General features: G+C 44.0%; 1 protein-coding gene across 1 annotated transcript in view; it reads left to right on the forward strand.

Moving 5' to 3' along the window:
- Znf407 (zinc finger protein 407) overlaps positions 1–26485 on the forward strand; it is a 370762-nt gene that overhangs the window by 256796 nt on the left and 87481 nt on the right. Inside the window, exon 7 of the mRNA XM_032885607.1 lies at positions 8761–8939. Within this exon, the coding sequence (XP_032741498.1) occupies positions 8761–8939 (179 nt within the window). The remainder of the gene's footprint in view (positions 1–8760; positions 8940–26485) is intronic.

Raw genomic sequence — 26485 nt, forward strand, 5'->3', positions numbered from 1 at the left:
CAGTTAGGCTTTGCTTTCCTCTGATTGGATTGTGACGGCATCCCAGGTTTCCTTTCTTGAAGGTAAAAAAAAAAAAAAAAAAAAAAAAAATTTTTTTTAGCAAGAGTTTCTGATTTTACAGAAGTTCACAAGTGAGCACCTGACCTTTTAAAGTCTTTGAAACTTTAAGAAGACTGGACATTTTAGAGAGATGTTGGGCATTTTAGAGAGACATTGGACATTTAAGAGAGGGTTTGAACTTTGAGAGAGAATTTGCATGTATTAAAGAGACAGAACATTTAAAGTATTTTAATTTTTAAATACCATGGGCTTTTGAAGATACACCATGTTTTATATTGTGATATTGAGATTAACATGGCATCCTGCGGATAAGCAAGAAAGGGAAGGCTATGTTTAACAGTACTGCTTGGCTTAGAGTGACAACGACTAATTGTCCTGTCTTTTGTTCATTTGTTTGTTTGTCAACTTGACAGAAGCTAGCGTTATCTGAGAAAAGAGAAGCACACTTGACTGGCCTTTAGGACAGCCTGTGAGGTATTTTTCTCAATTAGTGATTGAGGTAGAAGGGTCCAGTGCATTGTGTGTGGTGCCACAGCTGCACAGACTGTCCTGGGGCTTATAGGAGAGTGGCCTGAGCAAGCCATGAGGGAGTGATACAATAGACAGCACCCGTCCATGACCACAACTCCTCCTCCAGGCCTCTGCACTGATTTTGATGACAGACTGTGATGTAGAAGTGTAAGTGAAATGAACCGTTTTGGTTATGATGTTGTCTTACAACAAGCCATAACTAATGCAGTTAAACTTACTTACATTCTTAGTTGAAAGCCTCTAGGGAAGGGAGGATACATTGTCTTTTTCCTTTATTGAACAGTTACTTTATTTAGGTTTCAAATGTTATCCCATTTCCCAGTTTCTCCTCTGCAAACTCCCATCCCATCCCCCATTCCCCTGACCCACCCACACACTCCAACTGCATCCCCACCCTGGCATTCCCCTCCACTGGGGCATCAAGCCTTCACAGGACCAAGGGCCTCTCCTCCCATTGATGCCCAACAAGACCGTCCTCTGCTACATATGCTGCTGGAGCCATGGGTCCCTCCATGTGTACTCTCTGGTTGGTGGTTTAGTCCCTGGGAGCTCTGGTTGGTTGGTATTGTTGTTCTTCAGCTCCTTCTGTCCTTTCTCTAACTCCTCCACTGGGGACCCTGTTCTCAGTCCGATGGGTGACTGCCAGCATCCTCCTCTGTATTTCTCACACTCTGGCAGAGCCTCTCAGGAGACAGCTATACGAGGCTCTCCCAACAAGCACTCCTTGGCATCCGCAATAGTGTCTGGGTTTGGTGTCTGCATATGCGATGGAACCCCAGGTGGGGCAGCCTCTGGATGGCCTTTCCTTCAGTTTCTGCTCCACACTTTGTCTCCATAATTCCTCCTGTGAGTAGTTTGTTCCCCCTTCTAAGAAGAACTGAAGCAGCCATGCTTTCTTTGGTCTTCCTTAAGCTTCGTGTGGTCTGTGAACTGTATCTTGGGTATTTCTAGTGTTCGGGCTAATATCCACTTAGCAGTGAGTGCATACTATGTGTGTTCCTTTAAGACTGGGTTACCTCACTGAGAATATTTTCAAATTCCACCCATTTGCCTAATAATTTCATGAATTTTTCGTATACCTGAGGATCTCCATTGTATGGATGTACCACATTTTCTGTATCCATTCCTCTGTTGAAGGGCATCTGGGTTCTTTCCAGCTTCTGGCTATTATAAATAAGGCTGCTAAGAACATAGTGGAGCATGTGTCCTTGTTATATATTGGAGCATCTTTTGGGTATATGCCCAGGAATGGTATAGTTGAGTCCTCACATAGTCTATGTTCAATTTTCTGAGGAACCTCCAGACTGATTTCCACAGTGTTTGTACCAGCTTGCAATCCCACCAACAGTGGAGGAGTGTTCCTCTTTCTCCATATCCTCGCCAGCATCTGCTGTAACCTGAGTTTTTGATCTTAGCTATTCTGACTGATATGAAGTGGAATCTCAGGGTTGTTTTGATTGGCATTTTCCTGATGACTAAGTGTATGGAACATTTCTTTAGGTGCTTCTCAGCCATTTGCTATTCCTTAGTTGAGAATTTTTTTTTCTTTTTGAGTTATGTACCCCATTTTTTAATAGGGTTATTTGGTTCTCTGGAGTCTAACTTCTTGAGTTCTTTGTATATATTGGATATGAGCCCTCTATTGGATGTAGGTTTGGTAAGAATCTTTTCCCAATCTGTTGATTGCAATTTTGTCCTATTGACAGTGTCTTTTTGCCTTACAAAAGCTTTTCAATTTTGAGATCCCATTTGTCAATTCTTGAACTTAGAGCATAAGCCATTGGTGTTCTGCTCAGAAAATTTCCCCCTGAACCCATGTGTTCCAGGCTCTTGCTCGAGTTCTCTTCTATTAGGTCCAGTGTATCTGGTTTGATGTGGAAGTCCTCAATCCACTTGTACTTGAGCTTTGTACAAGGAGATAAGAATAGATCGATTTGCATTCTTCTACATGCTGACCTCCAGTTGAACCAGCACCATTTGTTGAAAATGCTATCTTTTTTCCACTGGATGGTTTTTTGCTCCTTGGTCAAAGGTCAAGTGACCATAGGTGTGTGGGTTCATTTCTGGGTTTTCGATTCTGTTCCACTGATCTACCTGCCTGTCTCTGTACCAATGCCATACAGTTTTTATCACTGTTGCTCTGTAATACTGCTTGAAGTTAGGGATGGTGATTCCCTCAGAAGTTCTTTGATTGTTGAGAATAATTTTTGCTATCCTGGAATTTTTGTTATTCCAAACGAGTTTGCAAATTGCTCTTTCTAAGTCTATGAAGAATTGAGTAGGAATTTTGATGGGGATTGCATTGAATCTGTAGATTGCTTTGGCAAAATGGCCATCTTTGCTATATTAATCCTGCCAATCCATGAGCATGGGAAGTCTTTGCATCTTCTGAGATCTTCTTTATTTCTTTCTTCAGAGGCTTGAAGATCTTATCATACAGATCTTTCACTTGCTTGGTTAGAGTCACAGCAAAGTATTTTATATTATATGTGACTATTGTAAAGGGTGTCATTTCCCTAATTTCTTTCTTTGCCTGTTTAATCCTTTGAGTAGAGGAAGGCAACTGATTTATTTGAGTTAATTTTATACCCAGACACTTTGCTGAAGGTGTTTATCAGGTTTAGTAGTTCTCTGGTGGAACTTTTGGGGTCACTTAAGTACACTATCATATCATCTGCAAATAGTGATATTTTCACTTCTTCCTTTTCAATTTGTATCCCTTTGACCCCTTTTGTTGTCTGATTGCGCTGGCTAGGTCTTTGATTACTATATTGAATAAGTAGGGAGAGAGTGGGCAGCCTTGTCCAGCCCCTGATTTTAGTGGGATTGCTTCAAGTTTCTCTCCATTTGGTCTGATGTTGGCTACTGGCTTGCTGTATATGGCTTTTACTATGTTTAGGTATGGGCCTTGAATTCCTGATCTTTCCAGGACTTTTATCATGAAGGGGTGTTGAATTTTGTCAAATGCTTTCTCAGCATCTAATGAAATGATCACGTGGTTTTTATCTTTGAGTTTATTTATATAGTGGATTATGTTGATGGATTTCCATATATTGAACCATCCCTGCATCCCTGGGATGAAGCCTACTTGATCAGGATGGATGATTGTTTTGATGTGTTCTTGGATTCGGTTTGCAAGAATTTTATTGAGTATTTTTGTGTTGATAGTCATAAGGGAAATTGGTCCGAAGTTTCCTTTCTTTGTTGTCATTGTGTGGTTTAGATATAAGAGTAACTGTGGCTTCATAAAAGGAATTGGGTAGTATTTTTTCTGTTTCTATTTTATGGAATAGTTTAAAGAGTATTGGTATTAGGTCTTCTTTGAAGGTCTGATCGAATTCTGCACTAAACCCATCTGGTCCTGGGCTTTTTTTGGGGGTGGGGGGGCGGGAGACTTTTAATAATGACTGCTTCTATTTCTTTAGGGGTTATGGTACTGTTCAGATGGTTTATCTAATCCTCATATAAGTTTGTACCTGGTATCTGTCTAGAAAATAGTCCATCTCATCCAGATTTTCCAGTTTTGTTGCATCCTATCAGATCAGTCTGCACTAAGTCTGATCTTCAGTAACAACCAAACCAACAGAAAGCCCACATACACATCGAAGGTGAGCAAAGTTCTACTCAATGACAATTTGATCAAGGAAGAAATAAAGAAAGAAATTAAAGACTTTTTAGAATTTAATGAAGAGGAAGGCACAATATACCCAAACTTTTGGGACACAATGAAAGCAGTGCTAAGAGCTAAAGCTCATAGCTCTGAGTGCCTCCAAAAAGAAACAGTAGAGAGCATACATCAGCAGCTTGACAGCACACCTAAAAGCTCTAGAACAAAAAGAAGCAAATACACCCAGGAGGAGTAGACGGCAGGAAGTAAACAAACTCAGGGCTGAAATCAACCAAATAGAAAGAAGAACTATACAAAGAATCAACAGAACCAGGAGCAGGTTCTTTGAGATAGATAAACCGTTAGCCAGACTGACAGGTTGACACAGAGACAATTTTCAAATTAACAAATCAGAAATGAAAAGACAGACATAACAGCAGAAACCGAGTAAATCCAAAAAACCATCAGATCCTACTACAAAAGCCTGTATTCAACAAAAGTGAGACTACATTTTCTTTAAAGCTGTATCATACCTCCGCATACTTAGACAGCCACAAGTTGGACTCAGTGGTTTATGAGTCAGTGACGTAGCTTGGAAGGTCAAAGTGCTGGCTGACATATTTGAGAGCCTTAGTTTGATTACTTGTGTGATCAAGATGTATATGGGTTAGGTAGAGAAGTCCTCTGACTTACAGGCCCACACATGCATCTGCATGCACACCCACATGCATGTGCACAAACACAAGCACACACACAGATACGTGCACACATTGTAGCATGGGGAATCCATGCACAGTTAATTAATGTTTTAAAGTGTTTAAAGCATCTAAGACCTATTGGGGAGCTGTTTATGTATAGGAGTAAACCCAGGGCCCTGCGGGTGAGTTTGCTTAGATCATTGGGTGGGTGCAAGGAGGTTTCAAGAATTAATTTCCAGGAACTTTTCTTTCTTTTAAGATTCGTGGTTCTCTGCTTAGCCATGCCTGTCCTGGAACTCATTCTGCAGACTAGTCAGTCTGTCCTTGAACTCAGAGAACCACCTGCCGTGAGTGCTAGGACAAAAGGCATGCACTGCTGTCACCTAGCAGGTTTTTAAACTCTCAAAATACTGTTGTTCTTATCAAAAGAGTATTTGGGATTTGGGTCCTGGCAGCTCTACGTAGGGATTGCCTCAGCTTTAAGAGTCATGTAGAGAAACATTCCTTTCCTGCTCCCACAGGAGAGATCACTGTAACTGGAGGTGGAGCCTTTGAGCTTAGAAATGGAGACGCCATCACTGTGATGAGATCTTCAAGTAATGGTTTGTCTCAGGTGATGTTTGGTTCCTACAGTGTGCCAGATCCTCAGTGCATGTGCCACATGCCTTTGCCCCCCCCCCCCCGGGTCCAAACCAGAACCTGTGGACAGCTTTGAACCACTCTAGGATTCTGATGAAACTGTGAGCTGGGCACCAGCCTTCCTGTGAAGACCAAATTCAGGCTTCAGATGATTTAAATTTAACTCTTATCTGTATTTCATAGCTAAGGGCGAGAGGGGATCTCAGAATTAAAATAACTGTCTGAGATCACAGAGCCCTGATAGAGAGGGTTGGAGTTCACACATTGGAAACCATGTGTTAGGCTGGGTTGCGTAACCTCATGCCTAAGTTATCACCTGCTCCTTAGCTGCCTGCTGTGTTGGAATGGTAGCAAGGGGCAGAGGGACATATACTGCACAACTTCCTGCAGGTCCAGAGCCAGGGTTCCCAGGCTGTTCTGTCCCTGGGTGGACGCTTTCGCTGTCTTTCTTTGGAGTCTTCTTTGTCCAGAGAGGGTCTCCTGGGTCTCCTTCTGGGCCACTTGAGGACGAAAGCTCACCTGAGGATTGGAAGTGTGCACAGAACTTCTTAGCACATTTCTAAGAATGTTTAGCTTTGCAGGAAACAGGATGCACAAGGATAGGTGGGGACAGTAATAAACATTTTGTTATGTAGAAATCTTGTGGCAAAGGAAAGGAATTCAGAGAATGGAAGTCCAGGCCAGAGGAGTACTGCTCAAGGACAAAAAGGCCCCTCAGGCTATGTCTCCTCTGTCCTCAAGGTGCTTGCGTTGTGGTTCTTAGCAGGGGAATCGGAGGGCATCTTAACTGCATGTGGTCACAGTGGCCTGTCTCCATACAGCCCGTCTACAGGGGAAAGAAGCCTCACATGGTGATAGGCAGCTTTATGTGCAGATCAGACACAGTGACATCTGAGTGACAAACTCGGTAAAAGCTCATTACTCACTCACATAGAAATACAAGTCACATGAAGATAGCAGCCGTGGCCTCTTCACTCTGGAACCCCAGCCTTGTTAGTGTGTGTCTTCCTAGTGACAGGGACATGAGGCCTGTGATCTTAACCCGGAGATAGCACACACGGTCTCTATTCACGGAAGCTGGAAAACGTGTGAGATTTGCTGTGTTCATTGAGCAGCTATCACCTCAAGACCCTTTAGACTTTCATTGTGCTAAAACCAGCACCATCTGTGTTAGCCAGGGTAGTGATGTCATGCATTTGCTCTGCCCTGCGTCTATAAACAGTGATACCATTAGCAGATACCTTGCTGCTGTTGAAAATGAATTGGAGATATCCAAAACTACAGGAATACTTGGAAATAATTCACCAGGTATTTACACAAGTCAGAAAATGCTCTTCTTCATTTTTGCCAACACGGAAGGTGATATTTGTGTTGTCAGGCATGAGTCTGTCCATCCACGTGGTTCTGCCGTCCTTGCTTCTGTGTGCTGTGCTGGAATTTTGCCATGTAGTAAGTGCTGTTCTGGAGTACTTGAATACACACAGAAACCATAACCACATACTAGACTGTTACGTAGAGAATCTCATGTCAGTGTACAACATAATTTAAAGAAGCAGTTTAGCGGGAAGAAAGACTAATTTTAGCCCACAGTTTGGAGAGTTAAATGTCTAAGGCTAGCCAGATGCGTTGCTTTGGGCCTGGCTTGCAGAGGCACAGACCATTGCACACCAGGACAGACATCATACATCACACACAGATGCTCAGCTCATGGAGATTAGGAAGCAGAGGAGAGAGATGGGAAGGGGACAGAGAAGGTGGGGCCCCTCTTAGTGCATGCCACAAGGGACCCAGTTCCTCTGAGCAGAGCTACTCGCTCAAGTGTACAGCACCCTCCAGAATAGCAGTCCGCTGGGGAGCAGCCTTCAGCGTGTGAGCCTGGGAAATCACACCGTCCTAGGCCGCAGGCTTTCCTCAGGGACTGGGGTGGCTGTGTCATGTTTGCGAGGCCAGTGGCAATGCCATACACATGGGTACTTTCCTTCTCCTTTTCATTGTTGGTTAGCAATGGGCAAACAGGTTTGGTAATCAGCAGACTATAGGAGAAATGGAATGTGTCTACATGTCAACCAGCTGATGCATGTTCTACATGCAGAGACATTGAACAGTCCTTGGCCAAGCCCTTCCCCAAGTCATCCTGAGGTAGCTAGGACATCTCTGTAGTCCCTGTTCTCTCCCACCCATTCTCATGGTGTTGGTTTTTCTGTCTATACATTCTGAAGTGTTTTTTGAAAGAGTTAGGCATTCTTTTTCTTTCTATTCTTTTAGCTTTCCCTCACATAGAGCGACTTTTTTTCATGTTTATTATTCTGTCAGTGGGAGAAAATACCCTTTCCCTTTCTGTGAAGTCCTGTTCTTCATGCTCTTTTCATTCACTGTTCCATGCCATGCGGGTCCTGATCCAGCTTCTCTTAGAAGTGCATAGAAAGAGACCCATGCAGTCTCAATGTCCAGCCTCGCTTGCTGCCTTCACATGGGAATGATACGGGTAATGTAAACCTCTTGGCTCTCACCTCTCACCTTCCTGACAAGCCTTTCTGCGAGAGGCAAACATTGTGATGGAATTGAGTGATGTAAGTGATTTCTGGTCTTCTGTTATACGGCATACGTTGCCTCTTCTAACCATCACTTCTCAGCCTCAGGTACTCAGGAAGCCATTTTTCTAAGAATGGTTGCAGTTTCATTCTCTGGCAGTGTCTTTCAGGAGTCTTGATGTGTGTTTTACTCTCTTACTCATCCTGTTTCCGTTGGCTAGTGGGGCCTTGACTAGTGTCCAGTCTGAAACTCCACCATCTCAGGGAGCTGTGTGGTGTCAACACATTGCCCTACTGTAGAGCAAGTCAAGGGGCTGTTTGTAGCTCCCTTTCTACCCCGAGGCTGTCTCAGCACCATAAGAAGAGGGGACAGCTTTTCCTGGCAGAGCCTAAGAAGAGAAGGCTTTGTTCCCCCGCGCTCTGAGTTCAGTAGCGTTCATGCAGTAACAACGAATTGATACTAAACACACAGGCTGGGGTTTGTCCTCTAGTTCTACAGAGGTGAATTGCGGAGGCAGAGACCGCCTTTGACCTGGAACCTTGGTTGTAGAGCAGTCATCCTCGTAAGTGGGTTTCTTACTTCTGTGAACCATGTGAGCTGGCACGTGGAGCATTACGACTGCGCAGGGGAGCGGGACCGGCATTTGCCATAGAGTGATGCTAATTAGACCTCATTTCCTTTCTTACTTGATAGGTCAAACTGTGCTGAGAATATCCGCAAACACATTTTACACACCGGCAAACATGAAGGAGTCAAGATGTACAACTGCCCAAAGTGTGACTATGGGACGAATGTCCCCGTGGAATTCCGGAACCACTTGAAGGAGCAGCATCCTGACATTGAGAACCCTGACCTCGCATACTTGCATGCTGGTAAGGAACGGAAACATTAAAGCACTTGGTTCTTAACTGATCTCAGTGCATTGTGCACAGTGGTCCTGATGCTGTTCCTACAGTACTGGGGCTTCTTCCCATGGAATCCAGTGTTGATGGGGTCTCTTTCTGGTTTTGTATGGAGGTTCATCTTGCTCCTTCCCCATTCTACGTGGAAATAAGCCCTTTCACCTGTATTTTAATCACATACGCAAATCTAACAAAATTATTGAGGAGCATCGTTATTAGCAAATATTAAAGCATGGGCAGATACATATATACACTCACATATCATGAGACACATCTGTGCGTTTCCTTACAGTAATGAAATGTTCCTTTTCCATCCTTAGCCATACCTCTTGCCACAATTCGTGTAGCCCTACCTCAGCAGCTAACCTATCTGCAGCACACGATTGTGTGTTTCTAACCTGGTGTTCACTGGTGATCTTCTACATAAAACACTGTCCTTTACTTAGTATTGATTGTAACTGTTGATGTATTCGCTCTCGTCAAAAGCAGCGGCACCATCTGCTTCAGTGGGGTGTCTGCACTTCTGCCGCTTCTCCTATCGAGGAGTAGGCATGGTGCACATCTACTGCACCCGAGACAGCTGCAGGTATGACTGGTTGGCACACGGCAGCCACACCAAATTATCTGCAGCTCTTTTCTGCAGTCGTTACGTCTTACATTTCTATAAACCCAGCCCAAAGAAAGATGGTGTCAAAGAAACCCACTGCAGGCCCAGGGAGCCCAGGCTTCCTGGATTGACCAGAGAAGAAAGACTTCTAGTGGCAGAAGTGGAGACGTGCGTTTGCCGTGCTGGCCCCTCATGCTACCGAGGCAGCACCCATTGCTCGCAGGCAGAGTCCCCCGAAGTCCCGGTGGATCGAGGCCAGCCTCTTTCCTGTGTCTCACACGTCTCCCTGAGGAGCGGAGACTCTTTAAGGCAGTGATACAGCAGTGAGCTCCTTCAGGAAAGGCTAAGCACTGAGCCATGACGTGGTATTTCAAAGTGTGTTAGCCTGCTATATTATGTTATATTTGTCATACTTAAGTTAATTCTTCATTTGTTCTACATACTAAAACATAATCACTTAAAAAGTTCCTTAAATTATTGTCTGTATAGGGTATATGCTGTGAATTTGCCCTGCTGTGTCTACAAATCTAGATGTTCATATTATTTCTACGTTGGACTTTATACTGTTGTGATGTACTTTATTCCACTTTATTTCAAAGGAGTTGTAAATATAAGAGTGGGGACTTTGGCTGTTATCAAAGCGCTGTGCCCTCTTGTCTTCCTTTCTAATTACAACTAATGCAGTACCATTGAAGCTAAACTGACTTCAGCTTTTAGCTTTACTCAGGTGTATGCTGGATTGCATTTGATGTTCTCCCTCGCCTTTGTCTTTGTGAGCTCCACACTCGGACAGGCTCGTCCAAGGCCTGTTCCTGGGGTTAAGTCAGGTCTGAGTGCCCTGCCCTGCAGAGCCTTGCACACGCGGTCCCTTCCCAGGGCTCTGGCCCTCTGTTTCCACTGGCTCCTTCGTGCCCGCTGTCAGTTTGATACCTGATACATGTCATGGCATCCTGTACAATAGTTTATTTTATGAAAAAGTCTGAAACTCTGAAATACCTGACAGTTTTTCATTGGTTTTCCTTTACAAAAACCAATTATTACTTCAACATAAAAAGGGAGGAATTTTTCTGACATGATTGCCTCAGTAAGTCCATGCTGACTCACTGCTATTAAATTGTACTTCTCCACATGTATCATTAAGCCCATCCATGAGTATCATCTCAAATTTATTTCCTAATATAGATGCTAGACTTACAGGTCTATAATTTTCAGCTTCTCTCCTCTTCTTTTTAACCTTCAGGCTGGATTCCTTGTTTTCTAGTCTCCTAGTTCTTCACTCTAACAAAAGACTTCCTAAAATAATTAACAGTTCAGGGGTGGGAATCTTTTATCTACCCAGTCATCGACCCCAGTTCATGTATTTAAATGCTGCTAAGAGTCTTTGTTCTGCCCAAACCCATGTGTATGCCCTGGCATCTTCTGCTGCAGTCAGTCACCTGAATCCATTCTGGCATGGCAACTTTGGTGTTTTGGTAACTGGCCTTGCTCTTTGCTGTCTTTCTGGTTTGCATGCCTGTTCAAGTTCCTAAGTTTAGATAAACTGCACTGCTGCATTCTTTGAGTTGAGGAGTGAAAAGTATCAGAAGGCTGTTTTTATCAGCCTGCACTTCCGTGCTATGATTGACAGCCCACGAAACTCTATTTCTGAATGTTTGTCTATGAGAGAATGTGATTTACTAATCAGGGAAGCAGACTTGTTCGCCCCTCAGCACATTTTTATTAAATAATATTCTCCTTTCTTCGAGACCCTGCAGTGACACATCCTTACACACTTTAATGCTTCATGTGCTTGAGAGTAGACAGTCTTTAGTGTTTCAGCACTGCATCCGAATACCTCGCTTTTGTGCTCAGCACCGTGGATCATTGTGCTGACTGAATCCTGATAGCTTCCTACTCCGTGGCCAGTGGCAGTGCTGCAGTTTCGGGCAGTCGCGCCATCAAGCTATGCATTTTAATTACAAAGAAAGAGGAGCAGGAATGATAGTGCCAGGCTTCTCACTAGACCATTCACTCTTCAAAAGCAAGTCTCTGATGGTCATGAGTTCCAGATAATGATTCGAAAAACGGGTCTTCAGTAGTTACGTAGCCTAAGGATACATAACTAGAGTGTGGCTGAGACAAGTTCTCGAATGTTCCACCATATAGTCTAATCCTGCGTGTAAAGGAATTTTGAAAAGTCAGGTCATGACATTTTACCCTGTAAAACTTAAAAGTAGGGAATTTCAGATGCATATTATCTGAATATGTGCATTAGGAAGTAAAATGCACAATATCGTTAAATCCACTATGGTGAATATTTTCGTGGTTTCTCGATGTCCCTATATCATACGGAAGAAACTGGGAGGGTAGAATGAAATGAACTAGTGTTGCTGTGGACTGTATCAGGTATGGAGCTTTGACCACTCCCTCAACCAGTCTGCATTTCCTTTCTCAGCTTCACGGTAGCACAGAATGCACAGTGGGAGTAAACCTTTGTCCATGAACTCCTGATAGGACTGACAGGTAGTGCCGGGAAATCGTAGAACCGTGCTCAGTTAGACACTCTCGGAGAGATGGTGGTCACAGAGGCTCATTGCTGGCTACAGGGTGTTTACATCTTTTCACCCAGGATAAGCTCGATCCTCACTCGCCTCCAAGGCCTGAGCAGTTGAGAGAGAGCACAGTAAAATGCCCTTTATGTCTTAACTGCCTTCTCACAGTTACCCTCTGGCCTAGTCAGGGCCGGCATGCACGGCATTTGAGAACCGGACTCTGAAAGTTAAAAATGTTTTGAAAAGAGAAGGGAAACAGAGTTGTTGTTTAAAGGAAAATTGATTGTTGTAAGTTAGAGTGGAGACAGTATAATCTGATCCAGTAATTGATGCAGCTCTTACTTTTATAGACCTTTTACCAACTGTTTATTCAATATAATTATATTTTAAAAATTTACATGCCATCACATGTTTTGAATCCCAATTAAAAGTGGTTTTATGTAAGAACTGTTTATTGTAGGTGTTGATGAGCTCTATCACTAGTTCTACACAACAGGTTGTTGCTTTACTTGAACCTGTTTAATGAAGGAAAACACCATAGAGTTTTCAAATTACAAAATTTAAATATATTTCATAATCTTTGAAATCTATTAAAATATAACATTTTTGAAAAATTCAGTCACTTTTATTTGCAATGAGTAAAATTATCATTGCACAACTTTTCTGTGAGGTTTTATGGAGCAGTTACAAAATCTCACAAAAGTACAGAATAGTAACATTCACTCAGCATCCCTAAATGCTGCCATGACGTCATCATAGAGCAACAAAGCCCAGCAAGGAAAACGCCCTCCACTCCAGTGCTGCTGCCCCAACTCCAGTGCTGCTGCCCCAACTCCAGTGCTGCTGCTGCTGCCCCGACTTCAGTGCTAATGCCCCGACTTCAGTGCTAATGCCCCGACTGCAGTGCTGCTGCCCCAACTCCAGTGCTGCTGCCCCAACTCCAGTGCTGCTGCCCCGACTCCAGTGCTGCTGCCCCGACTTCAGTGCTAATGCCCCGACTGCAGTGCTAATGCCCCGACTCCAGTGCTTGCTGCCCCGACTCCAGTGCTGCTGCCCCGACTCCAGTGCTGCTGCCCCGACTGCAGTGCTAATGCCCCGACTGCAGTGCTAATGCCCCAACTCCAGTGCTTGCTGCCCCAACTCCAGTGCTGCTGCCCTGACTTCAGTGCTAATGCCCCGACTGCAATGCTAATGCCCCGACTCCAGTGCTGCTGCCCCCAGTGCTGCAGTGCCCGACTTCAGTGCTAATGCCCCGACTGCAATGCTAATGCCCCACTGCAGTGCTAATGCCCCCAACTGCAGTGCTAATGCCCCAACTCCAGTGCTGCTGCCCCAACTCCAGTGCTGCTGCCCCGACTGCAGTGCTAATGCCCCGACTGCAGTGCTAATGCCCCAACTCCAGTGCTGCTGCCCCGACTCCAGTGCTGCTGCCCCGACTGCAGTGCTAATGCCCCGACTCCAGTGCTGCTGCCCCGACTCCAGTGCTGCTGCCCCAAGTGCTGCTGCCCTGACTGCAATGCTAATGCCCCGACTGCAGTGCTAATGCCCCAACTGCAGTGCTGCTGTCTGTGCTCTCTTCTCTTTCAGACCTTACCTACTTCTTCAGTCACACCCTTCATTTTCTCTTCACTAGACTGTCCGTTGGCCAGCATTTACCATTGCTGTCATGTCTTAGTTTTCCTGGTCCATGACTGCTTCTCTTTGATGACTTTGATACTTGCGCAGATCTAGTCCAGTCAGTTGTGTGGAATTTCCCTTAACTTGTGTTACCTGATGTTTATGTAAGATTGAGTTGAGGCTGCAGAAGGACATGTGTTACAGCCCAGACGGTGCTCCGACCAACGAGTGAGACATGGTCTGCAGGGTCCTGCATGGTAAAATGGCGCTTCCTTTCCATGAGTGCATAGCTTTGATAATTAGTGTCGGACTCTGTGCTGTGCCTGAGGCTCACCTTGCACGCCTCCTGCCCAGGTTCTAAAGCTTTGGTTTTCAGATGGCCTGTGTGTCCCAGCTGTGTACATCGCCTGTCTGTGTGTCCCAGCTGTGTACATCGCCTGTCTGTGCTTCTGCTTCTGGACATCCTCATCAGACAGTAGGGCATCCTTGTGAGCATTCGACCCGTGACTTCCCTCTGATTGTGCACTTAGGTCCGTCTGAGTTTGGATCCGCAGTGACTTGGTGGCTCTGACAGTAAAAGCACAAATGGTAAAAGAAAGAAAAAAGAGAGAAGTTAAACTTCAAGATACAAAATAAAGCTTTGTACCTCAAAGGACATTATTTAAAAATTAAAACTATATAAAAAGACAGAAAATATACACAGCTCTGACTTATACAGTGCCTATATCCAGAACATTTAATGTTCGCCTCAGTGTGTGCTACACAGCCTCAGGGCAAGCGTCTCCTTAACACTGGGGAAGTGCGGAAGAGTTCTCACCAACCTGACCAGTACCCAGTAAGCATTATGACTTACTGGGCAAACACACACCACACAAAAATGAGATGCCGTAACGTCATTACTCTCAATTTGTCTCATGCTTTTAATTTACTTCTGTTTGAAGGCTAAGGCTGTGTCTGAATATGAAATACCCACAAAGATCTGTGTATCCATAGTTTGTTCCCAGGTGACCACTGCAGTCGTAAAGGAGACTGGACCTTAACCGCCCAGCTTTCCCTGTAGGCTTATCCACTGATGGCTGACAAAAGAATGAGCAAGTAAGAGATAAGCTTTGGAGAGATAAATTGCATCACTTAGGCCATCCTCGGGGAACATGTGCCTTCTCCATGGCTTGGCCTGTCTTACTCTGTTCACCATCGGCCATGAAGCCCAAAGCTCTCATGCCATGCGCGCCATGATGCGGCATGGGCTCACAGCAGTGGGGATGAGGCCCTGGGCTGAAACTGCCCTGACAGCCAATCCGTTGCCCTCTCAGCTGCTTCACAGTGCACTTACCCTCTGAATCATCTTAAGTCCTTTTCTGTGTAACATGAAGTATGGGCTGTATTCTTTTGTCTACAAGGCCATATCTTATCTTATTCACCGAAAACATTACCTTCGGCAATTTCTTTCTTTCTTTTTTTTTTTTTTTTTTTGGCCTCTGTCCCAAGTGAGTCAGCTGTACCTCTTTATATTAGCATAGCAGCTCTAAAGTTAGGTGTGTGTGGGCTTCATTTTGTTCTCACAGAGCCACGGTGGCTTATGAACGTTTCTTCAGCTTTGTGCTCTTCCCCTCTTCATTGTTCTGGGACCTGATTTAATCCATCACGAGTTGTCTGATTTGTCACTGCCTGTCTCTTTTCTTGAATGACTTTCTTACAGAAGGGAACGACAGTGCAGTTCAAAAAAATCTTACAAAAAAATAAAATGAAGTCTGTATATTTGTGTTGAGAATACAGTACACAGTGAAATTAGTGTTCTTTAGTTTTTCTATCTTAAATAAAAAATAGAGTTTTTTCCCTTTTGATATTCTTCTTTTGTGAGCTTTGAAATTGTAAAAATATATTCACCTAATTCATATTTTGTATTCAAAATAATATGTCACGTAACAAGAAAGGCCTTCCAAGAACTATGATGTTAGGCAGTTTTATTGTTACCCTTAACTGATATATCTGTCATAGCCTGCTACACATGTAAGCAATGTGTTAGGCATCTGTGTTTCAATATCTATGTCTGAATGTGCTATGAATATGTCTGTCTGTCTGTCTGTCTGTCTACAGTCTGTCTTATAATTACTGCTGTCATGGCTGTGCTAAAGGAAGTATAATACTAAGATCAAGTATTGGAGAAGGAGTTGACCAGGAAAGACTGTTCTACCTCACATCAGGTGGATCATACTGATGTTGTCTTCTGTGACTGGATTTGTCACGTTACAAGGTGTCTTCAACGTTCATCCATGTCATGGCATTTGACTGAATTTCCTTCCTTCAGTAAATATGCATCACTCCATAAGCTACACATGGTGGCAACTAGCTTTTCTATACCCGTAGCTTTCTGGGTATTGAGAGATTACTTAGAAAACATACTTGAAAATGACAATATGGAGATAGGGAAGAATTGGTAGAAAAATCAGACGAATTGCCATGAGCCTCTAAAGGTAAATTGACCCAAAAAGTGCTACATGCACGTTAGTGAGCATTTGGAAGTAAGAGTCACTTAAATAAAATTTCAAATTTCCTTTATTGAGAAAAAGGGAGAATATTTAAGCTTCTTGAAATACTCTTACTTTCTTATTGTTTCCCCTTTTTTTCCTAAGGAAGATTAAAAACACTTAGATACATTCTTTTAATAGAAGAAAATCCATCATTGTAAAGTAGTCTCTTGAATCACCTAATAGCTTTCAGTGCAGCAGAATATAGCGTAGGCCCTAACTCGATAAAACAGTATTTTTGATGGCTGGTCTAGAGTCTTCTTAAAAAGCTCTGCTCAGACGTGCTCGCTCTTGTCACCGCTATTAGTGCCATTTGTTGAGTAGCATGTCAGAGTGATTGGCAGGGACTCATTCTTTCTGCTAAAGACTCATAATTTTAGTGCATGCTTAAAATAAAAACCTAGCACAAGTGACTTCCTGTTTGTAAAGGAAAAGACAGGATTCCTTTGCAAGTAGCATAGATTAGTTCAGTCAGTGCATGGGATGTAACATTGAGTTTTTCTTTTTGGAAGAGAAGCTGTTGGGCACAGGGGTCTGCAGGGTCTGCCTTACAGCATTTGCCTAGGCTCACTCTGCCACAGTGACTTCAGTGCTACTCTCCTTCTATGTGCTGGCTGGGGACACATTCGGGTCCATGTCTTCAATGGTAAAATAGATTATTTTTCCACTTGGACTTAAGTAGCCATCACTCTCTCTTACTGCTGTGTCTTGAAAGGATTAAATGAGTTAATATTTGTAACATATTAAAATAGGACATAGCTTTCCATTAATTTCTCTAAGCATGTTTCAAATAAAATATATAATTAAAAATTACTCTGTTTATGTTCTTTTTAACCATGCCTGTAGGTAGGTGCTCCTCTTGACTGACAAGGTCCATGCTCTGTGTTGTACTTTATGTTAGCATAGATGGCCTGGACTATTAACACGGCTCACATAGTCATACCTTAGCCACTTTTATTCTAATGTTTTCCCTTATTCTTTTGGAAAGCATGACTCTGTGATAAATAATTTGCTGTAAAGATTGTCCACATCTCACCACGGTCACATTCTGTTCTCCTGATGTGCTTGTGTCCTGTTTAATGGCTTTGGCTTCACTTGAACTTTTGTAGTTTAGAAAGCAGCCAAACTCAACAACGACTTCTGCTGGTCCAATAGTTAGGCGAACAAAATACTTATTGAATATTTGACATTTTGTAAGTATCCTGTCAACACTGAACTATGACACTTTGCCGTGCTTAATGGATAAACTGTCCATTTATATTTATGAGATTTCCCTGGCTATTTAGACCAGGCAGATATCACATTTAAATCAAAGACCAAATAATATAGCTACCAAATGTTGCCATTCTTGTGCACATTTTATTATTAAATTCTTTCAACTTTTAAATGTTTTTGCCACTCAAAGGTGAGTGGAAGTTCCGTTTACCTCAGCAATGGTAACGTAGTTTGTATTTGTGTAGCTGAAGTCTTCACATAGCTGAGTAGTACTAAATGTATGAAAGGACAGCTGATGGGCACTTTTATCGGTGTCAGAAGAGGCAGGAAATCTGAGCAGGCAGGAAGAACTCCAGGGCCAGGGACGGGTCTGAGGAGTGCAAGGAGCTAGCCGAGAGGGTGAGGTCTGGAGCAACTCTGAGAAGGGGAGACAAAGGATATTGCCTAGGAACACTTTAGGGTTCTGTTCTGTTTTAATGTTTTCCTACTGTGAAATCTTCATCCATGTCTCTGGCCTTTACCTACTGGTATATAATGAAAAAATAAATAAATGTGTTTATGATGAGTGCTTTTTAGGTTATGAGTCTAGCCATGAGCTAGAACTAAGCCCACAAAGTAATATTGTTTTATATGGGATTCCTTTTAGTACTTAATATATTTTCACCTCAATTTCTGTGTCCAACGTTAGATGTTTTCTGGTCAGCTGAATATATCAAATTTGTAGTATCTTTCCTTCCTTGACAAAAACATTTCCAATGTAGGACCGTGTGTTTTGTTATTTGTGGCAGGATCGATTCGGTGTGCTCATATGCTAGGCACTAAGATGCCAGCAGACCCCTGTCTTACGGTGTGCACAGTGATGTTAACTCCCTGTCTTACGGTGTGCACAGTGATTTTCACTCCCTGTCTTACGGTGTGCACAGTGATTTTCACCCCCTGTCTTACGGTGTGCACAGTGATTTTCACTCCCTGTCTTACGGTGTGCACAGTGATTTTCACCCCCTGTCTTACGGTGTGCACAGTGATTTTCACTCACTGTGGGAAGCACTATTTCCTCATCATAATACAGCACAATGGAACGTTTTTCTCTGAGGAGAACTGACATGTAGCGTGGTGATTTACAGGCACTTTATCTGAGTATTCATATTGACTTCTACTGCACTTCTCCAAGCTCAGCACCAGCGTCTGTGTTAGAGATAGAGCAGAGAGAACCACTGTCCCCACCCCGCTGCGTCTGCCTCCTCACAGGCTCACCCCGAATCCATAGTCTCTTCTGTGGGCTGAGCAACCGCGGCTGGGCCCTTGTGTGGACTGTGAGTTCTTACTGAAGCCCTGACGCCCAGGTACATGAAGTTGTGATGCAGTGGTCGTTGGTGTGGGGTCTTCCCATGAGTCAGAACATCAGGAGACCCTCACACTTATACAACTTTAAAGATATATTCATCTAAACCTCTTCATTGTGTCCAAATTCTTAGTCATAGACCTTGTTGCCATCTCTGTAGAGAAGAAAAAAAAATAACTTTTAAGCTTCAGTGTAAGCAAGGTTTTGAAAACATCTAAGTTCACGAATTTAACTTCTCATTTTCTCTTTGCCATGTCGTAAAACTTTTTCCAGTCACTAGAAATTAAGTTTTGCTGATATTTTGTATCAGCTGTTGTATTGATCTAATAAATAAGATTTCTATGACACTTGTGGATATTGGTGAAATGTTCTCAATGCCTGTAAGAAAAAGAATCTCAAATGAGCTCTCTCTGCAGTGTCCCCTTCCGTACCACACCCAGAGTCAGTGCGAGCATTGACTGAGCAACCATGCACATAGATGTGCAGTTGCTTACGAGTAGGGAAAGCTTACCGTGGTTTTCAGAGACACTAGCAGTGTTGTCGTGTAGAAAGAATGTAAGGGAAGGGTTTCTGTGGTCTGGAACTAACTGCAGATCGTTCTCCGTAAATGACCACATTGTGTGACAACTGAGTGATGCAGGCATTTATAATTAGCTCAATATTCGCAAAGTAGCTGGCTACTTTAAGACAAGTAGTACGGTCGGAAGCCACCCTTCAGTGTCACTGTAACCACAATTAGGCTGCTGTTTTGTAAAAGACAGTTGGCAGTGTCACATGTGATGCTGGAATGAGTATCGCCATTCCAACGTGTCTCTCACGGGAGAATTCAGCTTCTCAAACTGTGAGTTAAAAGTATCTGGTAAAGAGGGCCTAACGTACCAAATTTAGTCTTAGGTGTGAAACTCTAAGCATGGAAGTTTTAAGAATATGTACAATTTAAAAAAACAAAAAACAAAAACAAAAAAAACAACCCACAGGTGGAGTCTCCTTGATAGCCCCTCTCTTGTTAAAGCCGGGAGGTCAGGAGGTGAGGCCAAAGGCCCGAGTCTCAGTCTTGTGCAGCCTCCCTGGAGTCAACCCTCAGCACTCACCTGTCACGCCCTCTTCCCCAGAGGAATAGCGGTGTCTTTAATACAGGTTGCCATGGTAGATGTGGGTCACTCTCTCATTGCGTGACAGACACATTGAGGGCTTTGGCAGGTACGTCATGGCTATGTTGTCCTTTGAAGTCACTGCCTTGTTTATTGTCCATCTCAGTAATTTTCCACCAGCCTGCCAGTGGCCCGCCTAACCTTGGAGTTCCTTGCTTTCTCTCATGGATAAGAACCTGTCGCATTCGCACAGTGCTGTTTTCCTGACAGGACTTTGCACAGGTGTAGCTCTTGGGTCAAATAGGCTACTCTGAAGTATGTGTGTCTGTGTCTGTGTCTGTGTCTGTGTCTGTGTCTGTGCCTGTGCCTGTGCCTGTGCCTGTGCCTGTGCCTGTGCCTGTGCCTGTGCCTGTGCCTGTGCCTGTGCCTGTGTCTGCGTCTGCGTCTGTGTCTGCATCTGTGTGTTGTTCTGCTGTTCCAATCTGTTATTTTAATCAGGTGCTAGTTAAAAATCTAAGCTTAGGTTTTCTTTGTCTAGTACTCTATGAGTGGATTTCCAGATAGTATTTATTAGAGAGATCTTTCCACCTGTGCCCGTCTCTGACTATGATATTAACCTTTCGTAACTAAAATGCTCTGTCTCATTGACATAGCATACCATTTTAGTTCTGTCTTCCCCCACTTACTCCTGTGCCACTGTGCTCGTCCCTTTCAAATGGGAGATGCTGGCCCATTTATCCTTAGTAACCATGCTAAATTTTTCCGTCCTTTTTGATATTTAGGTTTTATTGGACAAAGGTAGATTGTACCTTCTCTAAATGTATCTTAAATAACTGCCCCTTACAGGAATCAAGGACTGCAAGGGAAGGAAAGTGCTGGCCCACAGACCAAGCTGAAGGAACAAACGTTCCTACTGGGTCCAGTTCCTAAGACGGACCATCGGGACAGTGGCTGGGGTCTACAGTCCAGGTCTAAATGACCTCTAGAAAATGATCTGTACAGTGGCCTTGATTGCACTAAGCAAACAGAGAAGGAGCAATCAGCCTGCCAAAGCCAGCTCTTGTTTGTCCTTGGCTGGGTTCTGAATGCTCAGGAAGAGAATATAACCCCTAGAAATGGAGTTGACACTTCAGGATACCATGCTCCAAGGTACAGTGCTCATGCGGGCATGGTTTCTGCCCCGCACAGGAGTGTTTCTACCCTGAAGGGTTCTCAGAGTCTAAACATACATTTTGATCACATATCGCCTCAGTTGTTTGCATGAGGTTCATTCATCTCAACTCCAAACCTAAAACATTGTCTAGGCATCCCCGTTCCACTTCCCGTGCCTCACTCTTTCTTCCAAAATTGGACTCAAGGGAGTAAACGCACTGAAATATCCTCATTGAAATATAAGAAAACACATCTCTTTTGCTTTAGTTAAATCTTTAGTTATTTGTTGTGTGACAGACTTTTCCTGCAGAGATGAAACACACACTCTGCTTACCTCAGATAGAGAGCCCACGGCAGACCACAGTGCAGATGCCTCCAAAGTCCAGCTTGGTGAACCAGAGAACTTTATTGTGGTCCCTTAGGTTTGTGGGTGAGGGGTTGCTTATAGCAACAGAAGTAACTCATACAACCGCATCACCACAGCCTATCCCAGCATGGGTGGCAGCTCATAAAAGCTCACCCCTCAGGCAGGTGGCTCCACAGGCTGCCCTGTCCTTTCCAGGCGCTTCTGGTCTGAGCCTCTTACAGCCTTCCTAATACTGCGACCCTTTACTACAGTTCCTCATGCTGTGCTGACCTCCAACCATAAAATTATCTTCATTGCTACCTTATATTGCTACCTTATAACTGTAATTTTGTACAGTAGACTTTAACTAATTACTAAAACTTCTTCATGAATCGTGGTATAAATACCTATGTTCTCCAATGTTCTCAGGCGACCTCTGTGGAAGGATCTGGGAGCCGTGGCCCACAGGTTTAGAACCTATGTCGTGGCAGTCTGGCTGGTTGCTGCTTCTTTCAGTGGCTACAGTAGGCTGGGGGTGGTCTCTGCAGCTGGGCCAGTCTGAGTGATTCTCCACTGTCTTCACTGCAGATACATTCTGGTGTCCTAGTGAGAAGGGCCCTAGTGAACAATGCCTTGTTTGGGAAATTCTGAAGCTGTTTGGGGCTGTTTTCTTCCTGCTGATGGGTTTCCCTACACGATGGTATATTTCAATTCATTTAAAATGGAAACAGAACAATATTGATGGCTACCACTGCGCTGTTCTCTTCTAAGCGAAGCCTGATTCAGCAGAACTGTAATGATGCTCTTGTGTCAGTAGCTCCCTCGCCAACACACGACTACCCAAAGAAGTAGTCGTTTCTTCAGATCTAAACTATACACACCTGACAGTTGATGTGTCAAGTACAAAGTGGACTTTAATTAATTAATAAAATGAGTTTTTAATTCTTCATGAATTTTATTTTTATCTTAAGCTCTCTCATATTTCCAGAATGATAAAGACAACTCCACAGTGATCAGGTGACCTCTGATCACAGTGACACAGGAGACTGAGGAGCAGCGTAGAGGAGAGACCACATGGTGGGATGAAGCATCCCATGGAGTTTTAGTGTTCCTATGCCTTCCCTCACATGGCTACCAGGGCATAGGTCTGAACAGGAATTTATAATGATGGTTTTTATGAGTTGATCTTTACATCCGCGTAGGTTTCCTATGATGTTTCCGATGCATGCATATGTGGTCAGCACTGTTTCTCACGTCACTTCCAGTTTTGAACTGTGGATGCCACTTGGCTCAGCAGACTGGGCATCGGTCTCACAGTGAATGCGGTGCCATCTAAGAGGGGCGCATTGTCATTTTAAAGCACAGGGACGAAGTGTATGTCTGTCAGGGGAGATTATCTTAATAGTGCTTGTTCATGCCATGGACAGATACACAGCTATTTTAAAAGAGAATTCGATGTAGATGTGCTGCTAAAACATAGCACGTAGCTATATGCAAAAGGCAATTTGCAGAATATTTTGACTACTGTGATCATACATCTCTTAAAATGCAAAAAGAGAAAATCTGTATGTAAATGTGTTTGAGTATAAACATACAGATGATACCTACCAAATGGCTAGTGATCGTCTTAAGACAGCTAGATGATGAATAGCTGGCCTCTCACTTTCCTCCCTTCCTCCCTTCCTCCCTCCCTCCCTACCGCCTGCCTGCCTTCCTTCCTTCCCTTCTTCCTTCCTTCTTTTCTTCCTTTATTACTTTGTTTGGTCATGAGTAATAATAACTTACTTAAGAACTTCTAAAACAGTCTAAAACTGTTCCTTCTGTAACTGCAGGTCCGTGTGTCTGTCTTTACTGTCTGCACTGAGGAAAGCAATGGCCCTAAGAAATCTGAGCTTCCCTGTGTTTTCTACATTTGCTGCTTTTTACAGCCAAAAGAAAAGGCAACAAATGTTGTTAAACTACTCAAAAGCTTTACAGAGTAGAAATTGGAGAGCTGAGCTTCCTTCCTCCATTAGAACCACAGTGCACCCAGCATAGAAGAAACCTCATGGGATGAAAAGCTCTGAATTTGGGGCTAACACCAATGTTTCTGTGGTGTGCGATGTTCCTGAGTGCTGTCCTCTTTCACTTGGGTAGTGTGAAGTGGATAGAGAACTAGACAGTCCGTCGTGCGAGAAGTCCCTCTACATGGGGTCTCTGTTGCAGCCTCCACTGCCCTTCAGTGAGCTGTGCCTGGGATTCTCACAGTGGAACAGACCCATGCATCCACCTGTCCAGGCAGGGTTCACACGTGAGCAGAACATACTCGGCCATGGTTCTGATGGAGCTTGTTGTAACAAGAGAGACAAACATCACAGGGCCCACACAGACCGCTTTCAGGAGTAGCCAGGATGTCTGCTCTAAGACTGGAGCTGTGCTAGGGACCAGGGATGAAAGCCTGCCTGGCAAGATCCTGACAGTGTCTGCAGGCCAGGAAGGGCCCTCAGTCGATGTAAGGGAACAGCCTTGGTGAGGTAGAGGAAGTCTTAGATGAGGGGAAAGAGGCTCCTGGGGCCTGGCTTTGAACATGTGTTGAGAATTTTGTGCTATTTAAACAGGAAGCCAGCGGGAGTCGCTAACCTGGGAGACACAGAAGGCTCATGCCACTTGCAGGCACTGTCCTTGTAAGATACTTAACTTTCCTTAAAAGCTTTGAAGCAGACAATAAACTCTGTTTACCCTGATGAGCTCTGAGCACTCTGAGTGAAGAACGCCTCCCTGGCTCATCCAGGTCCCCCACCCTCCCCTGGCTCTTCCTGTGGCAGCCCCGTTCCCTTGAGGCAGGACACTGCTCGCCGCTTTTCTCACGTTTCTTTTTAGCTAGGATACAGGAGCCACATCTGTGACCCACTGAGTGTCTCAGAACACTGATGCTTCCTCTTCTCAGTTCAGGTTAGCGTAGGGTGGCCTGGCACAGAGGAGGAAACGGAAGAACTAGGGTTGGCTGTGCCCTAGAGCTGGGTAGGGAGAATGGGAGCCCTGTCTGACTTCATGGCACTGACCCTCACTTGGTGTCTCAGCTCTCTGGAGCAGTTTCCTCCACCGCCTTTCACAGAGCCTGCGAGTAGAGCCCGCCCTGTGTCTCCACGGCTCCACTGCCGACTTTCCTGCCCACTGACTGAGGGAGGGTGTGAGCAGTCTGGGCAGCAAGTGCTGCGACCCTTGCTTACCTTCTGTAGGCAGTAGGGTCATGGAGTATGTTTGCTCTTGGGTGCTTTCATAAAGCACAAGCTCTTAGTCTTTTTTCTTATGTGGAGTCTGTACGTTGGGGGAGAAGATGGTGTTGTAAGTAGGAAGACAAAATTAAGAACAAGTGCACTCAAATGCACACAAGGTGCCGTAACTCAGCATGTGGGCCAGAGCCACATACTGTACTTCTGACAGATGTCAGACGCTGCAGCTGTCTACAGGCTCTGCAACATGGGGTGGGCTAGCAGGGTTTCCTTTTACCCCTGCAAAGATTGCAGTCGCATACTGGTGACAGTGAGTGGAAGGGTGGCCGGGAAGTAGCTCTGTACGCAGCACACATGGGGATCCGGGACCATAAACAGGAAGCCCTATCATGGTTGAATCAAACTTGTCTTTGAAATGAAACACAAGGCTTCCCTTGCTTTGGTCATGTTAAAGGAAAAGACTCTTAAGTTGTCTAACCTAAGCCTAGGAGAAACGTTTTGGTATTAGTCACTTTTAGAGACATCCATGTTATAAAAGGCTGATGCGCTTGGCCTGCAGCTCATTTACAGCTGTGTTGTAAGAGACTGCTGCTGCCTTTGGCACCCAGCTCAGCTAGCTAGGACTCGGTTCTTCAGGGTGGCTGGCTGTCATTCACGTTTATTCATATGGGTAGACACATGAATGCTATGTGCCTGAAATGTCTTCTGCCAGAGACTCTGGTCTTCTGTGGCTATCACTCACAAATCTCTCTGCCTGTGTCTCATGGCCTCCAATCCATAAAGAAATCCTTCTCTCTTTTCATTTCATGAGATTTCTTCCTTCTGACATTAAACAGTGCTTTCGTTTGAGAAGTATTTATTATTAAGTCCTATTACATGTAATTTGTTTTAGTTATTTTCTTCAATCTACTCTGAAATCTATCACTTTGAAAATTAAATCTAATTGCTTTTATTGAAAAAGGGATTCATTGTACATATTTTCACCAAGAAATCGAATTTCAGAATGTAAAACCTGAGAAATGACCTGATTATTCGTGGGCTGACGTCATATTATTCTTGGGCTGACCTCATATCATATCCTTTAGTCAGGCTGTCCTCTTACAGCTTGTACTCTACCCATGGAGTGTTTATTTCCATTCTGGGGAGTTGTTTGTTTCTCTGAATAGCTGAACTAGCATTGTCAAAGAGAACACCACCATAGAATAGTTTGCCATCTGTAATATGTAGAAGTGGATATACTAAGTCATATCATAAAAAGTTACATCTTAGGGGTTGGGGATTTAGCTCAGTGGTAGAGCGCTTGCCTAGCAAGCGCAAGGCCCTGAGTTCGGTCCCCAGCTCCGGAAAAAAAAGAAAAGAAAAAGAAAAAAAAAAAGTTACATCTTCCTATTCAAATGACTAAATTAGACAAATTAAGAAACAGCAGGATTTCTAGTTTACTTTTGGTGGTGCGTGTGTGTGTGTGTGTGTGTGTGTGTGTGTGTGTGTGTGTGTGTGTGTGTGTACATGGAGACCAGAGAATGGACCTTATTTATTGAGACAGCATCCCTCGTGGAACTGTGAGCTCACTGACTTGGCTAGACTGGCAGGCAAGCAAGTCCCCAGACCCTCCTACCTCTCTGCCTTCCAATTTCTGGGATCATAGGTTCATGCAGCGTAGCCAGCTTTTTATGTGGTGCCAAGAATCCGGATTCAGGTGCTCTCATTGCTTTCTATATTGACCCCATCAGTTGATTGAGCCTTGAACTGTTTCGTCAGGATTAGCTACAGTTTTGAAGCTAATAGTCAGCCTTAGGGGAACAAAACTTTTCAATATGACATCAGCTGTTAATATGGGGATTCTTAAAGCGCCCTATTGACAACCATTCTCGAATT

Source organism: Rattus rattus, chromosome 15 (assembly GCF_011064425.1).
Source record: "Rattus rattus isolate New Zealand chromosome 15, Rrattus_CSIRO_v1, whole genome shotgun sequence".
Taxonomy (NCBI): domain Eukaryota; kingdom Metazoa; phylum Chordata; class Mammalia; order Rodentia; family Muridae; genus Rattus; species Rattus rattus.